The sequence below is a fragment of the Micropterus dolomieu genome, linkage group LG12, assembly GCF_021292245.1.
Source record: "Micropterus dolomieu isolate WLL.071019.BEF.003 ecotype Adirondacks linkage group LG12, ASM2129224v1, whole genome shotgun sequence".
Classification (NCBI taxonomy): domain Eukaryota; kingdom Metazoa; phylum Chordata; class Actinopteri; order Centrarchiformes; family Centrarchidae; genus Micropterus; species Micropterus dolomieu.
In genome coordinates this window covers 27,830,139-27,849,616 of record NC_060161.1, presented here as the reverse complement: position 1 = coordinate 27,849,616, position 19,478 = coordinate 27,830,139, and the positions used below count along the sequence as shown (strand labels likewise).

At 38.8% G+C, this 19,478-nt stretch overlaps 2 protein-coding genes across 4 annotated transcripts in view; one reads left to right on the top strand and one right to left on the bottom strand.

Annotated features, from left to right (window-relative positions):
* The window catches only part of arhgap36 (Rho GTPase activating protein 36), a 53,439-nt gene extending 43,592 nt beyond the window's left edge, over nucleotides 1-9,847 (top strand). Inside the window, exons 7-12 of the mRNA XM_046064908.1 lie at nucleotides 2,552-2,702; nucleotides 2,810-2,958; nucleotides 3,350-3,523; nucleotides 4,353-4,441; nucleotides 4,550-4,776; nucleotides 5,863-9,847. Coding sequence (XP_045920864.1) covers nucleotides 2,552-2,702; nucleotides 2,810-2,958; nucleotides 3,350-3,523; nucleotides 4,353-4,441; nucleotides 4,550-4,776; nucleotides 5,863-6,188 — 1,116 coding nt within the window. The 3' untranslated portion in view covers nucleotides 6,189-9,847. The remainder of the gene's footprint in view (nucleotides 1-2,551; nucleotides 2,703-2,809; nucleotides 2,959-3,349; nucleotides 3,524-4,352; nucleotides 4,442-4,549; nucleotides 4,777-5,862) is intronic.
* A 1,396-nt stretch (nucleotides 9,848-11,243) lies between these two features.
* Nucleotides 11,244-19,478, bottom strand: part of usp12b (ubiquitin specific peptidase 12b) — a 29,421-nt gene continuing 21,186 nt past the window's right edge. For all 3 annotated transcript variants that reach the window (XM_046064549.1, XM_046064548.1, XM_046064550.1), the window contains exon 11: nucleotides 11,244-18,735. In XM_046064549.1, coding sequence (XP_045920505.1) covers nucleotides 18,634-18,735 — 102 coding nt within the window. In that variant the 3' untranslated portion in view covers nucleotides 11,244-18,633. The remainder of the gene's footprint in view (nucleotides 18,736-19,478) is intronic.

Genomic DNA, 19,478 nt, shown 5'->3' with positions numbered 1-19,478 from the left:
AAGACAATAATACCCAAGAGACAATAATACAAAAACAATACAAGATAAAAGCATGAAAACATTGAAAAGACTAAAATACACATTTAAGATAAATATAAAATTAGTAAAATAGAATAAAATAAAAGGGATAAAATAAAGTCAAATAAGATCGGGAAAGGCTCTCCTATAAAAGTATGTTTTAAGAAGGGACTTAAAAGAGTTCACTGACTCAGCTGACCTGATTTCCTCAGGCAGGCTGTTCCAGAGCCTCGGGGCCCTGACAGCAAACGCTCTGTCCCCTTTAGTTTTCAGTCGAGACTCTGGAACAGACAACAGACCTCTGCCCGAGGATCTCAAGGTACGTGCTGGTGTGAATGGGACTAAAAGTTCAGAAATATAACAAGGCGAGAGGCCATGAAGAGCTTTAAAAGTGATCAATAAAATTTTAAAGTCAGTTCTAAAACATACTGGGAGCCAGTGTAATGAAGCTAAAATAGGAGTAACGTTTTCTTTGGTTCTCTGGTTAAAAGCCTGGCAGCTGAGTTCTGGACAGTCTGGAGTCGATCAAAAGATTTTTGGGTTAAACAAGTGAAAAGGCTGTTGCAATAATCCAGGTGTGATGAGATGAAGGCGTGTAAAATGGTCTCGGTGTCCTTAAAAGTTAACAGATCAAATTTTTGCTATATTTCTAAGTTGATAAAAACATGATTGAACAAGGTTTGTGGTGTGCTGCTCGAAATTTAAATTACTATCAAACCAGAGACCAAGGTTCTTTGCAACAGGCTTAATGTGATTTACTAGGGAACCAGTGGATGGCAGTATTTGTTTTGCCATCTGCTGGGACCCAATGACCAGGATTTCTGTTTTGTCTGAGTTCAGCTGGAGGAAATTATTTGACATCCATTTCTTAACTTCAGAAAGGCAGTTGTTAAGTGAACTCAGCATTCCAGGGTCTGTGGATCTGACGGGCAAGTATATTTGTGTGTCATCAGCATAAATATGAAAAGAAATGCCATGCCCCTTCCAAGGGGAAGCAGATACAAGGAAAACAAAATGGGTCCTAAGACCGACCCCTGAGGCACACCATATTTAACTGGACAGAATGAAGAGACAGTTGTTTGCAGACACGCAAAACTTCCTATTTGACAGGTAGGATGAAAACCATTCTAGGGCAGTACCAGAGATCCCCACCCAGTGCCTCAGTCTGTCTAACATGATGTTGTGATCAATGGTGTCAAAAGCAGCGCTAAGGTCCAGGAGTACTAGGACTGAGCACATACCTTCATCAGCAGACATTAAAAGGTCATTGGTGACTTTAAGCAGGGCAGTCTCAGCGCTGTGGTACTTCCTGAAACCAGATTGAAACCGTTCAAATAATTTGTTATTTTCCAGTACAGTGAGCAGCTGTTTGGACACAATTCTTTCTAGAATCGTTGCAATAAAAGGCAGTTTTGAAATTGGTCTAAAGTTTTGTGGGAGGGAGGGATCTAAACCAGGTTTCTTTAAAAGTGGGTTCACGCAAGCCGTTTTAAAATAATCAGGGACACAACCAGTAGATAGGGAGCTGTTGAAAACAGAGATGTGCCCCAACATCATCTATTACTTTCAGTAAAAACTCTGTAGGTATTACATCAAGTGGGCTGGAGGACACTCTCATTTGTGATACTGTTTTTAAAAGCTCAGTAGTGAAAGAAGTATCCAGATCCTTTACTTAGCCAAGTAAAAGTACTAATACCACACTGTGACAATAAAAGACAGCATTCAAAACCTTATTTAAGTTAAAATATGTATATTATCAGAAACATTTAAAAATTTAAAAAAAGTACTCATTGTACGTTAAAATGTTCCCTGTCAGAGTTTTTCTATTATATCTGATGTTTCTGGATTAATATTACTGCTGCATTAATGTGTATGTTGCATTTAACTTCTTTATATCCAGTTGAGTAGTTACAGTAACATCATATGTGAGAAACAGCCCTGTTTTCAGCTTTGTGATGATGAATTTTCCAGCTGAACCAAAGGGGGCTTTAAATAGTTTATTTAACTTAAAAAGGGGGAGTATTTATATGATGAATAAGGTGCATGGTTTTCACTGAACAGGAAGGGTATGAAATCATAAAAGTAACTAGTAACTAAAACTGTCAGACAAATGTAGAATAAAAATTACAATATAAAAGATAGTGGAGTAGAAGTATAAAGTTGCATAAAGTGGAAATACTCAAGTAAAGTACACGTACAAATTTGTACCTAAGTACAGGACTTGAAGTAGATTAGACTAGTAGACTTAATTACATTCCAACACTGCTCAGGACCAGAGTAGAAAACCAACAAAATACTTATATCATAATCCACTGATGTCTGAGTAGCACAGATCAATAATACGATTGGGGGAGCTCAGTGTGAATTTTCCCACTGCCTGGGTTTTCCTGTCAGTCTGTACTGTACACTGAATTATAAAAATAATCTTCAAGTGAAAAGCTGATGATGTGTGACATCCTGTTTTTGAGAAATCGTGTCCATCGGGAGAGAGTGACCCCTGTTTGTCCTCTCGGTGTGTTTGTGTGCTACTCAGCTGCGGGAGGACTTCGATGTAGGGGTGGACGTCCAGCTGGATGAGGAGCAGAGCGTCCATGACGTGGCAGCGCTGCTCAAAGAGTTTCTCAGAGACATGCCTGATCCTCTGCTGCCCAGAGAGCTCTACCCTGCCTTCCTGCACGCCAACCGTACGCAAACACACGCACACGCACACACACACACACACACACACACACAGACAGTGACTAAGCAGCTGTAACACCTGTACTAACCGGCCTCTCTGTGCCTTATGTAGTACTGAGGGGAGCAGACCAGATTCAGTACTTGCAGCACCTCCTCTACCTGCTCCCTCCCTGTAACTGTGACACCCTGCTGCGACTCCTCAGCCTGCTACACACTGTGCAGAGCTTCGCCCAGGACAGCATTGGAACAAATGACGAGGAGGTAGGTCGGTGACTGCTCACAACGAGAAAAAGGCCTGTTTAACAAACTAAAAAGATGCTAGTGAGTTGCATTATGGGAAGTTTAGGATGCAGCATCTTTAAGAGCTTTACCAGGAACTATTCTGCCCCAGTTTTGATCTTTATTTATCTGCCTCTTGTAAGCCCCCTAGTTTTATAGTGCGAATATATAGTGGCCCTGAGAGTTAAGTTGTGACCACTGGTTGAGAGCCAATGACAAAAAAATGGTGTATGATTTGAACAGCTAATTGAACTCAACATATTTTAAATGGCCTGAGCAATTAACTATTTCACATTATCTACCTCTGCCCTTCACCTCGAAAAGGTCGATTATCACACATTTTCTTTCTATTTCTCCTCTCCTCTCCGTTCAGATCCCCGGTAACAAGATGACAGCTGCGAACCTGGCGGTGATCTTTGGGCCAAACCTGCTGCAGAGGGAAGGAGGAGATGCGAGTCCTCAAATCTACGCTATGGGGATCGAGGACAGCACGGCGATCATCAGCGTGACCCTGGTGCTCATACAGAACTACAGGAGGCTCTTCACGGTACGGCAGATAGGCATATTCAGCCTTCAAATCTTGTCATTGCACTTTTTTTCTGGAATCTTTCAAAAACACGCTGCCTACTTTACCTATAAACAACAAATTATTCTCAAAGGTGTTACTAGTATTAAAGGGCCAGTTCACCCAATTGGTATCTAGTCATGCAAATAGTTTTGGAGAGATCTGCTTCTTAACATGGGGATGAATTAAATGTTATTGCTGGTGCTCAAAGCACTGAAACACTCGACAGCAATACTTCTTTCAAAAAACAATGTCCCAGTTATGCTAATCGGTTGTGAATTTACCTGTTAATAGAGTATTTTTGCATGTTGTATTTTCATTTAAAACATTGAAGTTTAGAGTAAGTTTAGTTTAAAGTAAGTGTACATTTATTAAAATACAGGTGCATCTCAAAAAATTATATATACATATATATATTATTTTTCTGTATTTTAACTCAAAAAGATTAAACAAAGTGAAATAGTTCAAGCCTTGTTTTAATCTTGATGATTATGGACATCAAAACTCCAGTTTCTCCATTTGAATTTTAGAATAAAATAATTTATAATACAGAAATGTCAACCTGAGAAGAGCTCTAATCGGCTAGTTAACTTAAAACACCTGCACAGGTTTCCTGAGCCTTTAATGTCTCAATCTGGTTCAGGTGCTCACAACGAACTTTTCCACCAGAGAGATGCATCTGTATTAACAGTTAATCAGTCAAAGAGGAAAAAATGATAAAATGCATAACAACATAAACAAAAGTGTGAAAAGTAAAGTAAAAAAGTAAATTTTTTTACTGTCCACTAATGCTCCTCTGCGTTCCCTCCAGGTTTCTGCAGAGCTGCAGCAGGAGGTCCTGATGAGTCTGATCCAGACAGACCCAGACATCATCGACTATCTGCTGCGTAGGAAACTCAGGTAACCACGATAACCAATTAAGTCCCCAAGTGGCTTGACTGCCTTGTTTATCTGTGGCTACTTTTTTGGGAGTGATCATCCGTGTGTATTTCTTTTATCCCTTCATAGCGGCAGCCATCTGACGGTGGAGAGCAGCAGTGAGTCAGGGGGTCGTCGGGATACAGGGGTGTCTCTGGACTCTGTGGGAGCCTCCAGCGGGAGTTTGTCCCCACTTGAGCCCCCCTCGCCGCTTTTCCCACCCGACGGTAGTGGTGGAGAGGGAAGCCTGACCAGCGAGATCTTCCTCAACGTGCTTAAGCTGAACCAGAACAGGAAGCGACAGGAAACGAGATACGGTACTCGAATTTGGGGACCTGAAGTGTAACTGGCATTTTATGATTTAATTTTGTTTGTTTTTTTTAAAGGCTGATATAAATATTTGTTATTGACTTTGTTCCTTTTTAAAAGCATTTGTTTTCAGGCAATGAAAACAATATTAAGAAGAAAAGAAAAGTTCATAAATATAAATAATATAATATTATTAATGTAAATACAATTAAACAACTTAGACAAGCTGTTAGAAAACAGATGTTAGACCATGTGGAAACTCTGAGATCCAACAATAAATAACGCCGTTGAAAAAAAAAATATAGAAAAAAAATATCCAAAGGAACAGAGAACTGTATGCATGTTTGGACATATGACCTTAGCATTTCTAAAACCCTGATCGTAACAACAGTTTCCCACTTTAATTTTGAGATAGTGACCTCCTGACGTAATCGCTCTCTTTTCCCACCAGGATTGTGTATGTATGAGGTAATGCTCCTCTTTCTTAATATTTCCTCTGAGGTTTTCGGTAAAGAATGATGTAATTCGGTACCAATTATAAGGAAAATGGAGATTTTGAAACACATGTTCCAGTTAAATAACATTTAAGAAAACTAATTATCAACAATCCAACGAATGAAAACATTTAAGACTCTTTCTTTGTTCACTGTTAACGACTAACTACAGTACACTTACGCAAATTTAACAGAAAATGTACATGTTTGTGTTGAATAAAAACAACAATATAACAATTCAAACTGATGTTTGAAAACGTGAGAGTGCTGCTGGGATTATAAATGTGGCCACAGCACCACCTAGCTGCGACAGAAGCTGGAGAGGCTGATATGGCACAAAAATCACATTTAACATTAAGCAGTTTATGTTTCTACATAATACATTTTTTTAAATGTTGATCTTCATTTAACTAACCACAGTCCTTTTTTATATAAAAATCTATTTTTAGAAAGGGTTTTTAGAAAAGTGTGAGAATTTGTGAAACATTTAATCTTTAAAATAGATTTTTAGAAGATTAGAAGGGGATTAAGAGGTTTGCTCAAAGGCACTTGAGCATGAAAAGTACAGGTTTGAACATTTTCCTCTTTTCAATCCTCCAGGTGAGGCGCCCTCAGGTAAATCCATCCGCTATATGCGACAGTTCCACTCCCACCACAACCTGCTCAGCCTGGCCCAGCCCTCTTCGTCTTCCACATCCAGACTCCACGGTCAGGACCCTGACACACAGGACCGCAGGGGCCCGCTGGGCTCGGCGCTGAGCTTCAACCTGAGCAGCGGCAGCGGCAGCTGCTCCACTCTGAGCGGGTCGACAGAGAGCAGCATCTGGGTGAGACAGACTCCGCAGGAGGAGAGCAAACCATCACCAGTTGCTAATTTCTGGGACTTCTTCACTGGGAAAGCGTCGAGCTCGGAGACGATGGTATGATGAAGGGCGAGAAGAAGAGGAACATGGAGGGAAAAGAGTGTGTGTGGTTTTGTGTGTGTTTGCTGTCAGAGGTCAGAAATCCCCAGAAAACTGGTAAAGAACATGTTACATTTAAAAGACAACTGTTGATTTAAACCAGCATTGTGGAAGATTTGCCGTGAATTGGGATTTGACGCCCCCAACATTTCAAAGTTCCACGCTGTGGTAAATGAGGACAGCTGTACATGTGCATATGTTATGATTACATCACTTACAACTTTGCCAACACAGCCAAACATCAAGCGAGTTTGACAACACAAGACAGACTTGCTACTCCAACAGAAAGAAGGCCAGCTCGGAGTTTCCTCCTTTCAGCTCTGTTATCTCCGGCCAACAAGTATAAACCAGTCTGATGTTTACTCTTGTCTACGCTTTTGCTCGTTGACGCTCTCACTTCCTCTTCCTCTGACAACATCTTCTTCGGTCTCTTTGCAGCCTCTGCCATAATATCCATCCTGAGAATACCGAGTTAGCTTCTTCTACAGAGCTCACATTGTATTATATAGCCTATATATACTCTTTGCTGCTTCTTATAGTTTGCTTGCCGAAGAGTCATGTTGATGCAATAAACCATTATGCCATTGTCGCAAAAGGTTTCCCGCTACATAGTGCAATACCAGGTGCTCCGGGTTAGGGGACAAAGACGCCATTTTCCCTATTACAAGTCGGTGTACCATCAAAATTATTTTGAAGCTGTTTTAAAAGGGATGTTAAGATCCAATTTCTAGGATTATAAACATGGAATCCTAAATTTCTGACTGTTGCAGATTTTCTCACTTGGAAGTTCCCACTTTTCTGGCACCCCTGTAACAGCAGCATGTGAATGAATGAATGTGTCATTGGGAAACAGAAAGCATGAGGAAAACAAACCAGCGAATGGAGAAGGAAATGTCAGAGAAATACACAAAAACTCGACATCAGTAAATGAAGGAAGAGACTAAATGAATGTGTCTATGAGATTATGTGGAAGTGGATGCAGTAATATTTACAATGTACATAATGTATTCATGATTTTACACACACAACCTCCGTCTTTACTACCTAGAACTGCATAACTATGTAACTATAGCTGCATGGACTAACACTTTTTTTTTAATCTATACTGATACCACACCAGACTCCTTTTGGTTTTTGTTGTTTTCTGTAACCAGCATTCACCTGTAACTGTAATCTACAATTCAACGATCAACTATCCAATGTTCAACTAGAAAGATTGACACCTGAAGACATCTTAGCAATGCAAAGATCAGAGCCAGAAATTAAACTCAGTAAGTGCTGATTTGGTGATTTGCAGTTCAAATGATGTCAAGAAATCTACTTTAAATCTGGGCTAAATGTGTTTTTTTCATCTTTTAGTTTTTCTTTCTCCATGTAGATTTAATTTAACTATGGTCCTCAAGTCAGTTCTTTATGCAGATAATGCTTAGTTTTCATAGTGTGTCTTTGCCGTATAACAACAAGAACATCCTCATTTTCAACGTGTAGTTTTAATCACCAGTGGATGGAAAAATATTTTACAGTACTGTAACATTGTTGAAAGGATTGTAGACGAGGCAAAACTTAAACTTACGCTCTGATCACATTTCAATCTTTGAGTGACTTAGGATATATTAAAGTTGACTCTCACTATGACTTAAGAGATCGCAAACAGAGCCTTGTCGGAAACTAGTTTTATAGTTATATACAACTTGGATGTCTAAAAATAAAAAATATGGTTTGACATAACGTCTAAAAATATTTAAAAAGCGAAGTTAGCCTTGTTTTAACCTAGATGTCTTTTGACCTGCAAATCACCAAATGAATGCTCACTGTGAAGTACATGTGGTGTGATTTTAGTATTAACTCATTTGCATTTATGGCACTTTAGTTAGCTGTGTTCGAGTTGAGATGCTGGATCCTCTGAAGGAGGTGGCCCATGAAGGTTTTCTGTAGACTATCGGAGGATCAGGCTGGACCTGCTTCTCCTCCCCAGCATTAGATGAGACCACAAGTAACAGTGTGTTCACAACACTCCACGATGCCTGAGCTCACAGTGCAAGATGCACAGTTTATTTTTCATGATGAACAAAGCACCAGGTTAATGTAGTAATATATTCGTATCTGTTTTACCTTCTGAAGTGGTCATGTGATATACCCAAACTTTACTCATTGAACGCCACGTCCTGCAAAGATTACATCAGCCCTTTTTGAGTTTGGACATGGCAGTTATGACTGTATCACTTCGATACGCCTGGAATATGTAATCAATCACATAAACACACAGATGTTCGCCAGCTGCTGGAATCAGCCCAGTTTTGTATATACAAATTATTTTGTATATAAAAATTAGGCTATTTTAACTATATTGTGGGATGTATATGGGATCAAGTAGCTGCTACATGATTGCATATACATGCAGCAATTGAATTAATCTAAAAGGCGGGCACGGTTTTCTAATCTTGGTCCGAGGGGAGGCCCACAGTCTCACACTTTGATAACCCCTGCTCTATCACATAGGAGTTCCTCTGGATGTGATTTTCATATCAAAAGATTAAAACTGGGCCAAAGTTGGTTGACAAGTTTGTTTGTCAAAGGCCAGAGGTTTCCTTAAAATGAAGCCAAATGAGCAGTTTCACCAAAAAGGAATATTTTTTTTCCTTCTTACCACAGTTTTTTAAAAAGTATTATAAGAAGAAAAAGGAAGGAAAAAATTTACTGGTATTTTTCTGCAGCAGAATTTGTTTATTCTTTAAAGAAGAGAAGGGAGGACATTTAAACTCCTACAATTACTAAAAACCTTTAAATTCCATCTGCATGTGTGATGTGATGAATGGAAAGCTCCACAATGGCTACTAAATTGGACCTTTTGTCTACTGTAGGTCAAGTATCAACTATCAATCTGTGTATTTCCTATCAAGTAAATCATCTTGCAGCCACTGGCCGAGGTTACATATAACTGTTGTTTCAAAAGCATTAAATGTCTATTTTTATGTGAAGCAGGACTTGCTGCTGAAGTGCTGTTGAATCAATGGCTGCATTTCTTCTACTTCTCAACCAAATTTCTCCTCCGAACGTCTCAGTGTCTTTTGACCTGAAGAAGAAATGTGGTGGCATTAATGTCTGTTTTTAAAAGGTGTTACAGCATGTGTTTCTTGTCAAATTGCACGAGGCCAACTTCAGGGCCCATAAGTATGAAAAATAATATTCCAGGACTGTCATGTATGAAAGTTACGTTTCTTTCACCACAGGAGGGCGACATTCACCATATCAGCTCAACCTTTAACCTTCAAACTGTTTCCCCCACCATCTATAGCATCATATAATGATATTGATAAATGTATTAGGTGACTAGAAACTGTACAGATGTTTGTTTCTGGCCTCTTTGTAGTAGAAAACCATGTTGTACAGAGATTTTCCTACATCACAACGATGTATTTCTTCACCACAAACACAGAGTCTGTCCTTAGCAGGTGCATGTAACGTCTTCTCTTTTGGATTCCTTGTAGAGAAAACCAGATATATTCCGTCCTTTTGTCAGTGACATGTTTTTTTTCTATAATGTAAAATCCACTGAGGTGTGTTAAGACCTTAACCACAGAATGTACCATACCTGCAGAGAATTAAATATCAAACTGCCTGTGTGTCATTGTTTATTGTTGAACCTGCTGTGAGGAAATGCACTGTTACTGTGCAAAGAGTTTTGGGCACACTTTTAGCTGCGCAACAAGCATCTGAAAAGCAATAAGACGAGTCAGAAGACAAGAAGGGGGGGGGGGGGGGGGGGGGGGGGATGTCACACCGAATACGCAGGCAGAAAGCTTTCTCATTCTGTTTTCAACTTCAATTGCTTCCATCTACATGTTGTAGTTTATTAATAAAGTATTACAGCCATTTGTCATCTTTAATAACATTGTTTTAATTGTTTGTTTGTTCCCTTAGAGGCAATACAGGTTTCATTCATTAATTCTTGCCGTCCTGTTTGATTAGGACAGACCTGCAAAAGACCAGACAATAAAAATCAACTGCAGCATTTCTTTGTTTGACAAAGTAAAAAATGCATAATCAATCTTGTAGCTGGATCCTCTCCATAGTCTGTGTAATTCTTTGAATATATTTTACAGCACTTTACCTTTCAGCAGGAAACGGTGAGTGTTTCAGGACTAGAAACTGCATTGGTATGAGTCCAGACTTCTTCATGGGTAAGTTAATAGTTTCAGCAAAATTGCGGCTTTATAAAAAAGCCCTTATCACAGGTAGGGGAGACCGGGAATGGTTTTTACACAGACAAGTTGAAAAGGAAAAAAATAGTTTTGAGTAAAGTATTTTTTTACTTCATATATTTTTGTTATAGCATTGCCTCCTTTGTAGATTTCTTGTCACCAAAATAATAATGGTAAAACAATAAGAAATGCTATAGACCAACAGCTCATTAACTTTAACTGAAAATAACATTTGGTTTAATTGACCACATTTTATTAAAAAAGAGCCCAGTCCTGGTGCTTCGTCTCTGGTCGATGTTTAATTCTAGGATCCTTCTAGCAGATTATAACACGTTGTTGTCTGTAAATCAAAACATGGACAACATAATTTTTTTCCCCCCCAAAAAACATGAAGGGGAAGTCACAGCTGTTTTTTTTTTCAGTCTTGAGTAGCAGATGTGTGCATTTGGTCCCAACTAGCTACATTTGGACCTGTAATCCTACCTAATCCAATCATAGGTTTGTTCTCATAATATTATGTTTTTAGTTCCCCCAAATCTGATTTATTTTATCATCTTCCTATTCTCTAAATCTCATATTTTGTGGCCCTAATCACCACACAAACTGTTTTAATCTGCATGGAGGCTTTTTTTTTTTTTTTTTTTAATATAGGTATAAAACAATGTGGCATGCAACAGGAACATTGGCTAAGTCTTCACAGGAAGGACAGTCAAAATACTGGATTGGCTGATAAAATTGCTGCAGCTCTTCTGCTTCAGATGACGTAAACCTGCTGTCTGGGGGGGCATTACAGGACAAACGATGACAAAGGAGACAGTTTGGATTATTCCATCTTCAAAACCAGTTTGTTTTATTTCAAACAGTTTGGACACCACCAGAACCAGCTGTCATTCCCAAACTTCACTGAATCTACATGTATTCAGAATGAACTTCAGACAGCAGTATGTGCGGCGGCAATAGACCCACAAAACAGTTCCTTCAGATCCGTGTCGAAGCTTGAACTGAGACGACATCGTGCAGTTTCATGGCAAATTAAATGGCTGTAACAAAAAACAAGTATAAAACACCTCTGTGTGTCTGAGGCTGTCTTCAAAATAAGAGCAAAGACTTTATTATTCTACGCACATTACTCTCTGTTGTAGGCTACAGCAAGCTTTCTGTTTTCAATGTTCTATATTTGAGTATTTTACGTAAATTGATGCAGAAACATAATTTACTTTTTTAATGTTTAAATTGTTACAAATCCAATATCAAGGTTTGATGTAAGTTTGGATATTTTCTTAAATCCTTAAAACAATCCATTCTGTGAGGCTGCTGTCATCAGTCACTTTTTGCTGGTCACACACTGAATTCAAAACATTTACATTCTTGGTGAGTTTGAAAAGAAGGGAGTGATGTGGACGACAGAAACCCTGAAAAGAACATTTCAGAGGACAAAACGATTAAAACTGTTAATTTTAAAGGGAAAATCCACCTGCAGGTGTCAGTTATTGTTATTTAATGAGTTATTTAGTGGCAACATGTTGGTGCTTCCATTTCCCCCAACCGAACACTTCTACCTTCCTATAATACCGTCTTAAAACAGTCACAAAAATGTGCTGCTTTTGATTAATGATGGACCTTAATATGAATCAGTCAAATATTATGGATTTGTTCCTGTGTTATTTGATTGGTTAATGTTGGAATAACTTTTGAGCTCTAGAAAAAGGTCTCACTCTTTGCAGATGACACCGTAGTTTGGGAAACAATGCCCACAAGACTCTGATTGGGTAAGCAATCACATCACAATATCGAATGGCCAGTTTAATTTAGCACAGGTAAAGTGCTACTAAAACTTAAAATGAATGGTCCGATTAATAAGTCGTTTTCTTATTTTTAACCAGATCTTGTCTGATCCGCATCATAATTTTACTTTTACTGTGATTAATTTGGGGTTTATTTCAGTTAATGTACATAAATACTGTGACATTTGAGAATGTTCAGCTTATTTGTTAAATACAATGTCTTCCCTGTTAAATACAAGAAAAAGTTATTTAGCCTGACCAACACCTGATGTTGAATGGATGATACCAAGTCAATATTAGAGTTTTAAAAAATATCCACTAACAATATATATTTGCAGTTATTCTCTGACCAACGTATGTGTTGACTGGAACATTTTACAATTCAAAAATAAGCTCCTCAGTGCTCTCTGGTGGACACACTAAATTGCTATATAGAGAGCAATCCCTCGCTTCCGCTCCGTGGACAACAATTTTATTTTGTCCCATATGAATTGTGCCCTGAATTACACACACATGATGAGTGTCAATCTAAATTTGGGAAGTCAAGAAAGTCGCATTTTGTAGTAAAGCAATATTTAGTTTTGTGTGAAACCGCTCAATGAACAACTTCATCTCTTGTCTCGCACGATATGTCACCAACATGTTAGCGCTATTATGCTACGCTAATCTTCATTGCTAGGTAACTTAGCTATGTTCCACACAGAAATGTATCCCAGCTGATGTGCTTAATCCAACGACTCCCGGCCCTTTCATCACATCATCTACACATGTAAGTTCTTCAATTTTAGCATCATTAGCTTCACTCATTGAGAGAAAAAGTTATGACGTCACATGCGACTTCTAAGTTTGTGTTATTTAGAATTGTATATTCTCACAGTCTTTTACTTGAACAGTGACTTCCTTGACATACGAAATATTTTAAATGGACAAACATCATATATGTGATTCGGGACACAATCAAACAGTATAAAAAAAAATAAATGTGTCGTCTCTCTCCGTTGACTACTGTCCTTAATTATTACGACATAAAGTCACTTGGTGGTCCACCGGAAGGGGAGGGACTTATCTATTCTGTACTGCAGTTTTGTATTACTTGGACATACAATATACACAATACCAATACATCTGCAGTAAGCTATTATCGGCATTTATCTGGGCAGTTTGTTGGTGTTATTAAAAAAATCCGTACAAAACTCTGATATTTAAAAGGAAAGTTTCCAAGTTGTTTAAACTTTATAAAAAACACCTGAAGGTTGATAGTGAAATACTTTAACCTGAAATAATTTTTGGGTGGAAGCAAAGTGTTCTAGCGCTCCTCAACATTGTGATAATCAACAAAACGTCTTAAGGTGTTGACCATATCGTTTACCTTTGACTGGTTATTCACAGGAAAAAAATTAATTATAAAACTGAGGTTGAGAGACAAAGGAACAACTCACCAATGGCTTATTTTTTGTGTTAATGTACTTTAAAGTGGATTTTTCCTTTTAACTGCGCAGCAGTTTAATGTACGGAGAGCTTCTACAACAGATTCATGAAATCAGACAGTTTTCTGTGTTTTATATTGTGACCTTTCAGATGAGCTCATTTACATTGGGGTTGTTTGTTTTAGGCTGCCTGGGACGCCAGATGGGTGGGGCTTCGTTTTAAGCACCAGGTTTACTGATTCATTACCAGAAGTGTTTTGAGATTTTCAAACCTACTGTAGGTCCGCTGATTATTTCAAGCAAGCAAATATTTATATTCCAATAATAACATCTGTATTTATGTACACGTCAACATCTCTCGTCACATCCTCCCAAATCAAAACAAAAATATCTTCAAATATCCGAAGCTGCCTACACAAGAATGGTAGACTAGTAAAATTAGTGAAATATATCAAAAACAAGTGAAACATCTAACAAAAAGAAGTTAAACATTCATAACAATAATATTAATAGTATTTAAATTAAAAAAGAGCCTTGTTGATGACAGACACATTTACAGTTTTGAGGACCAGTTATTTCCATTAAACTGCATTTAATTAAAAGACAGAATCATAAACAGTTCCAAACTGAATCTGTGGACTTTTATCCCCAAAATAATGCGTTATGTGCTTGTTTTTGTTCATTTATACAATGAGTAAATGGAAATTCTTCTTTAAAAAGCTGTGAACACTAATTTTGTACAAATGAAAGCAACTCGTACAGGAGTCCACAGTTTCTATTTGGCATCTGGATATAACCTGCGTTTCAAGTTATGTGCAACAACAAACTACTTTTTCTGACAAATATTGTAGAAAAAAAACAAATACAAAGTGGATCGCCCCCGAAAACAGATTAGCCAAGGCGCATAAAGAACTTCCTTTCATCTAGATGAGTTGAGTTTAAGAGCAGCCCATACAGGAGAAGAAAAAAGGAAATAGTGTTCTGACTTTGAAGCCTCAACCCAGTGCGTGAAGGGAAGTGTCATGTCACGTCATCTGAAGTCGCTCCCTTTCCTTTATTTTGAAAACTTTTAAGCCAAGTTAGACGTTCAAGAACTTTTATAAACACTTCTGTGGCTTTAATAAACAGATTTTAACTTCTACTTTAAAATTTGACATATTATGAGTTTGGATATGTCTGGGTTTGCTGGCAGTGTTTTATAAATACCTTATTGTGCGTCATTGCCCTGAACAAGAAAGGTTGTATCCATTAGTCATTTCAAACCATGTTAACCAAAGGTGGCGCAGGATGTCTTCCCTGCTCAGTGACTAGAATGGGGCACAGCAGCTCAGTGCTTCCAGAGAACTTCTTAGGTCAGAGCAAATCATCATTTTTGTGCCTATGCTCCCGCTTAATGTAAATGTCTTTTGCAATTGCTAATAGGGCTGAACAATTAATTGAAATATGCAATATGGACAACAATACAGGTGCAATATTTGTTAAAGGCAAAAATAAAAAAACTTAAATATTGTCATGTGGCAGAGAGAGGTCCTGGCCTACATATTCATCCTCTACATACTTGAGGAAAGATCTTTGTTCGGTACAGCGCTCTGTAAAAATCATACCATAAACATTTCAATGTTTTTCACTTAAAATAAGACTAATTATGTAAAAACTGTCATTCCCTCCAATATCACAAATCACATCGCATTTGCAATGTTTTTTTTTTTTGTTTTTTTTTTTAATTGTTCAGCCCTAGTTGCTGAGAAGCCTTTCATTCACCATGTATGTACTTTACATTCTTAACATGACAAATTTGTATGAACTGCTCAGAGACTGAAATGTCTCAGGAGTTTCAGGAGAGAGCAACGCAGTGCCACGATGCATCGCAAGACCTGGTCCTGGATCAGGATCAGGGCTAAGGCTGTTTTAAGGGCAACTTTAGCCCTGTATGCTAACACAGAGGCCTCTGTTGAACTGGCAAAGTGCTGTGGTGGCCATTCAAATACATGCAAGCTCATATTCCTTGTAGATTATTTTGTAACAGTTCAACAGTGTCAGCAAACCCTGGAATGTCCAACCTGAATCAGAGCTGAATCAAATAGAAGGGCTTAAAAAGGAGATAAAGAAATTCAGAATATAGTAAAGTCGTTAAAAGTGCTTTTCTGGTTTTAGCGAGAGAGAGAGAGCAACTTCAGATTATTGAGACGTGACCAACTCAAGCTGGTGTTTATAGGTCAAGCAGCAGCCCTGTTTTTATTTTACTGTACATTTTAACATTCAGATAATATTTGACCCACTGCCCAGGCCACTCAACTACTGCAGAATATAAACACCTTTAAAGGCTACAGAGAACATGTTTCCATTCACTTTCCATCTGCTGCAGCTCTGTTACAAAGACTCACGTGCGGCATTGCTTGTTAATCTGGGACAGCCCAGTCAGGTGGAGCCTCACGAGCTCGGCAGTGTAAAACATACTTCAGAAAAAAACAAGATTAAACTGAAAAAACCCAACAACCTACATTTGGTTTGTTTGTGCGTTAAAGAAAAACAACAAAAGGAGAAAAGGAAGGTTGTTGCCCATGACCAGGCTTTAAAATGGCTCCTGTTTGTCCAGTTAAAAAGCATTAACTCCACTCTTTTACCTCCAGAGTGTGAGGATAATACCACAGATGTTAATGTTTGATCTTTTGAGGTGATTCTGATGATCAAAATGGAGAAACATGGCTCTTCCTCGCAAACACAGAGATTAGAGCTGACATGATCGTCAGAAAACTACTTGCAAAAATGCCAAACATTTACTGACTGCAGCTTCTCAAATGTGAGGATGTTTTGTCTGTTGTCTATCACTGTAAAATTAAAATTTTTTAAGTTATGCACCGTTTTGTAGGACAGAACGAGCTATTTGAAAACATCCCTTTGGCTCTGAGAAGTCAAGATGTTTTGTTTTCTGACATTTTATAGACTAAATCTTATGTCGAAAGAACGATTATAAAAAAAATAAAATGTTAGTTCCAGCCGTATTGGGGACATTACTGATTCTTTAATTTCATATATTTGTTGTTTATCTTCAGCATGTCTAGAGCCGAGGAAGACAACAATTGAAAAATCAATGACTGAAGGTTTGAATTTACAATAATACAAAATGGAGAAAGGCAGGTTCAAATTGGAGAAGCAGCTGCATTAAATTCCTTTTCTTAAAATAAAACGCTTCTTAAAACTGGATGAGTCAAAATTAAATCATAAGTTGTTTCCATCCTGAACTTTTTTCCGTTGTTCTAAATGAGATTTTGAGGGATACAGAGGAGAGGAATCCATTTTAAACGGCTGAGACAAACAACAGTCTGACTGTATTTAATACGCCATTCGCTGACTGACAGTGGGCGCGCTCCACATCAGCAGCCCGTTAGCATCACTCAGCATTAGTGAGGGCTCCAATTTAAGATTCTGGAGTGAAAAACATGTTATGTAAAATGTCTGACAGCCTGCCAGAGCTGCAGCTGCAGGAGAAACACTTAAGCCAGAGTCAAAATTTGCCAGCGTGGGACTGGTGGCTGATATTATGAGTGCTGAACCAGCTGCAGCGAGGTCTGTGTTAGTTTGCTGTCCAGAAATAAAGCTTTAATAAACGAGGAACAAAAGGATAAGACACACTAAACACAAACATTCAACCTGTACGTAGTGTGGCAGTTTGGATGTCAGAACTGACTTAAAAGAAAAACACATCTGTTCCTTTTTAAAATGGCACAAATGTGCAAATTCTGGCATCTTAAAACAAGTCAAAAAAGGTTAAAACGACACCAATCTTTGAAGGCAAACCACAAAAGAAACTGTGTGATTTAGGTTGACTTGTTAGCTTATGCTGTTTAACTTTGAACACCTCACCGCTTTTCGTTCGGTGTCCTTCCTTCAGTTGACTTTTTCAGCTGTGGCAGCAAACATGACCCGTAATGGCACGACACACGCCAGTAACTTTAAAACTAAAACTCTTACCAGCCACTTTCACTCAGCCAGCTGGCCTTTTTGAAAGTGGGAGAGGGTTGTTGGTGATCTGTAAGGCTCGTCCTTTTTGGGGTTTACCAGTTTCTGCTGAAAAAAAACATCAACAGGACAAACTGATGTTCACCCAGACTTCATGTTTCTGCTTTAAGACACAGATCGCTGATATTTACAGCAAAAAACCCTCTTTAAATGGTTTTCCCAACAATGAGCCCGTCCAACAGATTCACCAGCATCTCTCTGATAGCTGGTTTTCATGCTATACCTTTAACACTATGTCATTAGCATAGATACATGATACAAACACTGCAAACTAGTAACTGCATCACGCACCGCGCTCCACGTCCAAGCTATTCAATCGCTAAAGCCTGCGTCAGTGGTTTTGTTGTGACAAGTGAGACTTCTAACAGCCAGATGTTAGTTTCTCTGACATGTTTTGGTGGTGTTGGTGGGGGGTTTGTTTGGGGTGAACGCAAGGTACCTGTGTGTTAGCGTTACGCTAATTTAGCACGTTATAATATGCGCGCGCACACACACACACACAAAAAAACTCTAAAGAAAACTGTGATGACACTTAATGGTTACCGTGACGAGGTGGATTACAATCAGAAGTTGTCTCATCCAAAACAGTTGATTAGTTACTCTGCATCGTCTCAACATTCCCAAACTGCCATACCCTCCGAAAAGAGCCGCTGTGCACATGGTGATGTCAGCCTCTTGGATCGGCGTAACTCCCAGCTGATGCCCCAGTGCAAAGCGAGTGTTACAGACTCGGCCATCTTGTTTTGTTAAGGTGCTTTTCGCAGTGTGGGCTCAGAGGGTTTGAATGGTCGTAATCCAGGAGGCTGCGACCCTGAACCAGTCCCAACCGATCCGAGTGGTGCTCCAGTGCAAAGCTCCGCCTACAGGGAATAAAGCCTGGATACTTGTGTGAGCGTACCGGGCGGAGCCGGTGGCGGCCATAAGCGCCTCCCCCTCTGCTGAGTGACAGTCTGCTGGGGATTTCCCGCTGGCTGGGTCAGTCTCTGGACTGGTAGAACAGGATGTATCCTGACTCAGAGTTCTTGGAAATGTCTGACGTCAGACCGTAGAACTCCTCGATCGCCTGCGCGTCAATTTTCTACAAGAGAAGAAGATAAATGGCAGGACGTTAGACATAAAACTACCACCTACAAAGCAGAAACTGGGTGCCGGTTAGCTTAGCATAGCATAAAGACTGGAAGCAGGGGAAATGGCTGGCCCTTGCTCTTTCCAAACTTCACCGTCATGACAAGATGTCAGTAAATCGCAGCCCTCAGCTGTTGTCTGCCAAAAAAAAAAAAAAAAAAAAAAAAGAGTTTCATTTCTGTTTGTTTTCCGTTACAGTGTGCCATATATGAGCTTTAAAGCTGATTGTAGGTGTACTCTATGCTAACCACATCCTGGCACCAGCTCTAGACCTCATGAGAGTGGTATCAATATTTTCATCCAACTCTTTGAAAGAATGAACATAAATGTATTTCCCAAAATACTGAACTATTTCAAATGTTGCTTTCTTCCCAGGAACCTGAAATAATTTCTTTCTCTACGCCTTATGCTTACACAGGCCTTAAAACCACACAACTGGTACATCCTGTAAACCAACGAAAGCAAAGGATATTCTGAATTACTCTGAACTACATATGAAAAATATATTTATTGCAAACACTAACATGACTAAGTTTGTGTGTATCAGTGTACAGTAGCATTCAGTTGTTTTCTTTGTGCAAAATGTGTACATTTGTGACCTGCCTCACCATGAAAGTGAGCAGGAAAAGCACAACATTTCAACATTTATCATACCTCAGGCAGTCAAAGTGGTACCACAAGGCAACATCCTTTTCA